This window comes from Littorina saxatilis, linkage group LG2 (genome assembly GCF_037325665.1).
Source record: "Littorina saxatilis isolate snail1 linkage group LG2, US_GU_Lsax_2.0, whole genome shotgun sequence".
Taxonomy (NCBI): domain Eukaryota; kingdom Metazoa; phylum Mollusca; class Gastropoda; order Littorinimorpha; family Littorinidae; genus Littorina; species Littorina saxatilis.
Genome location: NC_090246.1, coordinates 29,087,826 through 29,093,815, shown reverse-complemented (window position 1 = coordinate 29,093,815; position 5,990 = coordinate 29,087,826). Strand labels below are relative to the sequence as shown.

The following is a 5,990-nucleotide window of genomic DNA, read 5'->3' as shown; positions in this document are numbered from 1 at the left end:
CCTTTGTGCAGGTGATGCTTGCTGATGGTCAGAGATACTCTGACGTCTGCAATGACGTCATTGAGGACATCCGTGCCAGTGTTGGGCAGACGACAGCAGATGAACTGAAATTGACACTGTGTTCCGGTGACATGTCTGATGCTGTGAACAGCGTGTTGCAAGACATTGGTATCAGCAACATCAGCATGGCAGTAAGTTCATTGTGATGATTATTATTGCTTATGGGTGTGAAAGAGCTTACAAGTAGAATCCGAATAAAATCATGTGTTAGCCATAGTGAGTAGCCTACTACGAGTACGTTTGCGATTGTCACGACCCAGTGGCCCTGTGTATCTGCCGTGATGTGTCAGTGCAGCGTGTGTTAGTGCATGTTTTCTAAGTGTATCAGTGTGTGTGTGTGTGTGGCATGGTGTGTGTGTGTGTTTGTGTGCACGGTGTGCCGGTGTGTGCGGTGTGCCGTGTGTGTGTTTGTCACGAGTGTGTGTGTGTGTGTTTGTGTGTGTGTGTGTGTGTGTTTGTGTGTGTGTGCCGGTGACGGTGTGTGTGTGTGTGTGTGTGTGTATGTGTGCCAGTGTGTGTGTGTCAGTGTGTGTGTGTGTGTGTGTGTGCCAGCGTGTGTGTGTCACTGAGTGTGTGTGTGTGTGTGTGTGTGTGTGTGTGTGTGTGTGTGTGTGTTTGAGAAAAAAAAAGAGAGAGAGAGAGAGAGAGAGAGAGAGAGAGAGAGAACTTTTTTTTTAACTTTAATTATTTATCGAGGGTAACAGAATAAGCAAAGTATACATGCTTTATTTCGTCCGGCCCTCGCCCATTGAGGGTAACTCGATTAATAACAAGAAGAAATAGAAGTTAAGTTAATTACAATACAATTTATATAATTAACATGTCAAAAAATTAAAAAGACATTTCAAAATGCATTATGAATATCAAGCAATGATGTGATATTATCACATAATTATTTACTTGTTTCCAAGAGAAACAACATGTACATTTCTTTGAAGGAAGTTTCACTGAATTGCATTTTAATTAAATCAGGAATGGAGTTCCACAATAAGGCGCCAGAATAAGAAAGACTTGATTTGTAAAGGTCTTCTTCTTCTTCTTCTTCTTCTTCTGCGTTCGTGGGCTGAAACTCCCACGTACGTGGAATTTTACGTGTATGACCGTTTTTTACCCCGCCATTTAGGCAGCCATACGCCGTTTTCAGAGGAAGCATGCTGGGTATTTTCGTGTTTCTATAACCCACCGAACTCTGACATGGATTAAAGGATCTTTTTCGTGCGCACTTGGTCTTGTGCTTGCCGCGTGTACACACGGGGGTGTTCGGACACCGAGGAGAGTCTGCACACAAAGTTGACTCTGAGAGTGAGACTATAAATCTCTCGCCGAACGTGGGGACGAACTCACGCTGACAGCGGCCAACTGGATACAAATCCAGCGCGCTACCGACTGAGCTACATCCCCGCCCCTAAAGGTCAATTCTAGGGGTTGGGGTAATTAATTTGTTTAGTTTTATTGAATTATTCAAATTATTGAAATTTGAGGCAATGAATGTTGGTGCATTCCCTGACATAATTCTATGCATCATTGCCGCAGATTATTTTTATAAATAATAATAATAATTATTATTATTAATATTTTAATAATGATTAATTATTGCAGAGAGAGAGAGAGAGGGAGCGAGAGAGAGAGAGAGAGAGAGAGAGAGAGAGAGAGAGAGAGAGAGAGAGAGAGAGAGAGAGAGAGAGAGAGAACTTGAAGAGACTGAGACTCAAATTAGAGAGAGACTGAGACTTCAGGCTGAGACAATAACAATGGAGAACCTTTATTTTACGACTGAGGGTGATAGAATAATCAGTAGTTTGAGAGAGACAGAGATCAAGTTTAGATTTCATCTGTTTACATCCAGTGTTTTGACAAACGCGTGGCCAAACAGTGTTTTTGTTTATGACGAGTGGAAATAGAAGGGGCAGAACTCTTTTTTTATTACGAAATCTAAATGGGATATCAGTTGCCTCCCTTATACTATCAATGACACTGTGAAACGCCTCATCGGCATTGGCCGGTTTGGCAGTTATGAAACCGCTGTGATTTTATATATATCATAAATAAGAAAACTATTGTAACAGACAGATGCGACAAGAAACGTAATATTATCAACTGATCCTTTCTTATGTGTGCGAATGATTGGCGAACAATATTATTTCATGTAGTTTCGGTTTTTAGACACAAATGGATTTAGGCTAGAGTGAAGTCCCTTTGCGCGCAACAAAAGTTACCAAACGAAGCAGTTCGTTGCACAATCATTTTCTCATCATTATTACGCTGGATTAACATGGGTAATGTCCTTAGGATACTTACACCTCATTAAGAATTTGTTCCTTTATCAAATGATGATGAAATAGGACTGAAATAGCTGGGATACAAAGTACCGGTTCTGTTCATTGATGATTCATGATTGAAACGAAAGTCTTCAGTCTGGGCTGTGGGGTAAACTGTGTCGTTTGGAGCAGGCGATCATTGCAAAATACCTGCGGCCCTGAAATTTCTGTTCACTGGCCACTTCAACAAAAATGTGTTAGCTTGGTTTTGAAAGTAAGGGGTATTTTGTGAAGCAACTGCACATATGTACAGGGATTTGCACTTCAGGGGTTGTAGGGACTAGGGACACGCAAGCACAAGACCAAGTGCGCACGGAAAATATCCTGTAATCCATGTCAGAGTTCAATGGGTTATAGAAACACGAAAATACCCATCATGCTTCCCCTGAAAGCGGCGTATGGCTGCCTGAATGGCGGGGTAAAAACGGTCATGCACGTAAAAACCCACTCGTGCAAAAGCATGAGTGAACGTAGAGTTTCAGCCCATGAACGAAGAAGAAGAAGAATCAACAAATAATAGATATATGTCCCTTTTTCAGCTGAAAATGTATCCACCTCAAATTTTTCCTATCTCTTTTACTCCCAGCTGAACAAGACCATCACAAGAATAGCATCACTTTTCATGGACGACCTGAAGGTGGGGGCGGTGAGCTTCCCAGCCTTGTGGAAGGAGATCCAGTTCATGATGCAGAACGTGCAGAAGGTTGGCAACACCACTATCTCCACCTGGGTGGAGCTATTTTCACTGAAGGACACTCTGACAGAACTGATGCAGACACACCAGCGGGAATGGGAGCCTGTCGTTGACATGTTGAATGTAAACTATGTTGGATCCAGGTAAGTGGTATTCTGTTGGATAAAGTAGATCTATGTGTGTTCATGTTCACACCTGCTTAAGTTCTATGCTTGTTACTTATTTTGCTGAAAACTGTTGATACTAGCTGACACCTGTATAGGTTCAAAGATTGTAGGCCTCATAACATAACTCATCAACTGCCATCATATATTACTGTGTCAGAAATTAGCATAAGTATACACGTATACACATGTAAAAATTCAGTGTTTCTGTGCAGTTTTGATAAGAAGTTTGTGTCTTTTTGAACAGTGTGCTGGCTCTGATGACTGCAGCCGGCAACATGATGAACGACAGTGACAGCGCACGATGGATGGAAGCCAACATTGGTCCCTACGTTCACATGGCTACCATGATGGTCAAGAGCTTCTACACCGAGATGCAGATGATGATGGGTCAGTCAAGGTCGAATTCATTTCCAATCACAACAGTGGCAGGCTTTCTTTGATGTCATTTATTCAGTCTTAGTTTGCAGACTGCCCACTGTGGATTAAGCTTTTTTCATTAATATCGACAGGCAAGCTTCAATATATATATATTATAATATATAATCCTTGAATAATGGTTTTAACATGCATGCATATATAATCCAATCAAATGAAGCCACTGATGTTCATGTTGCGCCAAAGAGTGGCAGGGAATTCAACCAACAAAGTAATCTTTAGACAGCTTGTGACTGAGCAGGTTTTTATTTTATTTTTTTAAATATTTGCATGTTTTAATGACATGGATGCATTCGCCAATACTTGTGTAAACTGAGAGATTGAGCAAATGTTAATTCTTATTTGAAGCAATAAAAGAAAATGTGATGGTTATATATGATATTAAATTGGTTGTACTGTGTTTCATCCAGACACCTACTCCACCACCTCTCCACTGGGCCAGCTGGTGTACTACAGCACAAACTATGCTCCTGAGATCATGACTGCTCTCTTTGACATGGGTTCAAACGGAAACATGGACATGGTAAGAAAGTGAACAAAAAAGTTAATAGTGACAGTCAAAGTCAAACTTATGCATTAGATAATGAAGCTGGTGTTAAATTTCACGCTTAGTGTTCTGATACCGTATTGTCAATGAATGTTCACTTTTTTTTTTAATCACCCTATCAGCAGCATGACTGTTCCTACAGCTTTATATGTTATCCATTAGATTGTTGTTTTTGTTTTTTTATTTAATCATAAGTTTTAAGAAGGACAGTGAAAGCACACTGCTTTATAATTGCTTTGTAACCAGGAGAATATGTTTGCTTGATGCTGAATGTCAGTATAAAAGCATTTTATTCTTGTCAGTTCTTTAGTTCGGGTTATAGATCATCTCATTCATTAAATTACATATTCTTACTCCGAGTCACATATTAGCATTGACGCAGTCGAGATGCTAGGTTGACTGAAAAACGCTATCCCGTCTATAGTATAAGGGAAGCAACCCAAGCAAAAAAGTAGCAAGCTTGCTACCCTGGGTTGCCTCCCGTAGCGTGCATCACGCCACAGATCTCGTACCCGATACGAGACACCCTCATTCGACATCTTTCAGCCAGAGAGACAGGTCGTGCTTGATTTCGCTCCTAGGCCGGTTTTGCTGTCTGCTTGACACCTACCGGCCTCGGCTCCCCGTCTGCTCATAGCTGTTTCTAGCGGTGAGATTGTTCCTTTTTGTTGTTGTTTGCATTGTCATTCTGCTGAGAATTTTTCCGTCCGCGGACTTACGAATTTTGCTCAGTAGTTTGTTGCTGTGGCCGCCATTTTGGTCCCCATTTTTCGCTTACACGTGGTGTTTTTTGCTGGTTAGTTTGGGTCCGTGCTACGGACTTTGAGCATTTACCAGTAGCATTGGTAGCTGCTTGTAGCTGGTACGTTAGTGCTAGTTTATTCTGCTGAAGTTTTACGTCCTAGAGACTTGTGTATTTTCAGTAGTTTGTTTTTCTCGTGTGACAGCATGTCTGATAGTGAGAAAAGCGAGCGGCTAAGGCCGAGGTTAGGGGCAAAGGCCCTGTTAAACCTAAGTCCTCGGCTTCCACCTCTTCTGCTAGGAACCCCACGGTTCACGTTTCTGACCCGAAGACTAACTTCGTTTTTCCTGTGCCTATTTAGGCTCCGGAGGAAACTTCGTCTGGCTCGCGGGCGGCGGGTGTGGCCGCTACCACGGCCGTTTCTACCCCTGTACCTGCGCCGGAGGCTGGCGCTCTTGTTGCTAGCCTTTTGTCTTCTTTGATTCCAGAAATTCGGACGCTCGTTCGTACAGAAATGTCGCGGACGGACCCTGTTTCCAGCTCTGCCTCCCTCCCGGGGGTGTGCGACCCTCGGTCGTTGGCTGCCTTTGTTCCTGATCACCTGTCCAGCCTGCTGGCTTCTGTGATGGCTCTGGAGTCCGTGCACAGGGAGGCGTTTCTCTTCTCGGCCGGCGCTCGGTGGCTTCCGCTTGCGGGAGTGCACCTGAGCAGGTCCCTTTGGGGGATACGGTCGACACAAGGTATGTGCTCGCAGCAGCCGTCCGCGGCAGCTGCACTTCCGGTTCCCGGAAGTAGTGGTTCACTGGTTGCGGACAGACCATGGTCCCCTCCGGTTCGAGCTGCGCTTTACGTAAGCAGTCGTTCGCGGCAGCTTCCTTCCGGCTCCGGCCGGAAGTGGTGGTTCACTGGTTGCGGACAGACCATGGTCCCCTCCGGTTCGAGCTGCTCTTTACGTAAGCAGTCGTTCGCGGCAGCTTCCTTCCGGCTCTGGCCGGAAGTGGTGGTTCACTGGTTGCGGACAGACCAT

General features: G+C 43.8%; 1 protein-coding gene across 6 annotated transcripts in view; it reads left to right on the top strand.

The window, feature by feature from the left end:
- Nucleotides 1-5,990, top strand: part of LOC138958697 (uncharacterized) — a 189,207-nt gene that overhangs the window by 63,430 nt on the left and 119,787 nt on the right. For all 6 annotated transcript variants that reach the window (XM_070329921.1, XM_070329924.1, XM_070329920.1 and 3 more), the window contains exons 12-15: nucleotides 12-191; nucleotides 2,965-3,215; nucleotides 3,484-3,626; nucleotides 4,085-4,197. In XM_070329921.1, coding sequence (XP_070186022.1) covers nucleotides 12-191; nucleotides 2,965-3,215; nucleotides 3,484-3,626; nucleotides 4,085-4,197 — 687 coding nt within the window. The remainder of the gene's footprint in view (nucleotides 1-11; nucleotides 192-2,964; nucleotides 3,216-3,483; nucleotides 3,627-4,084; nucleotides 4,198-5,990) is intronic.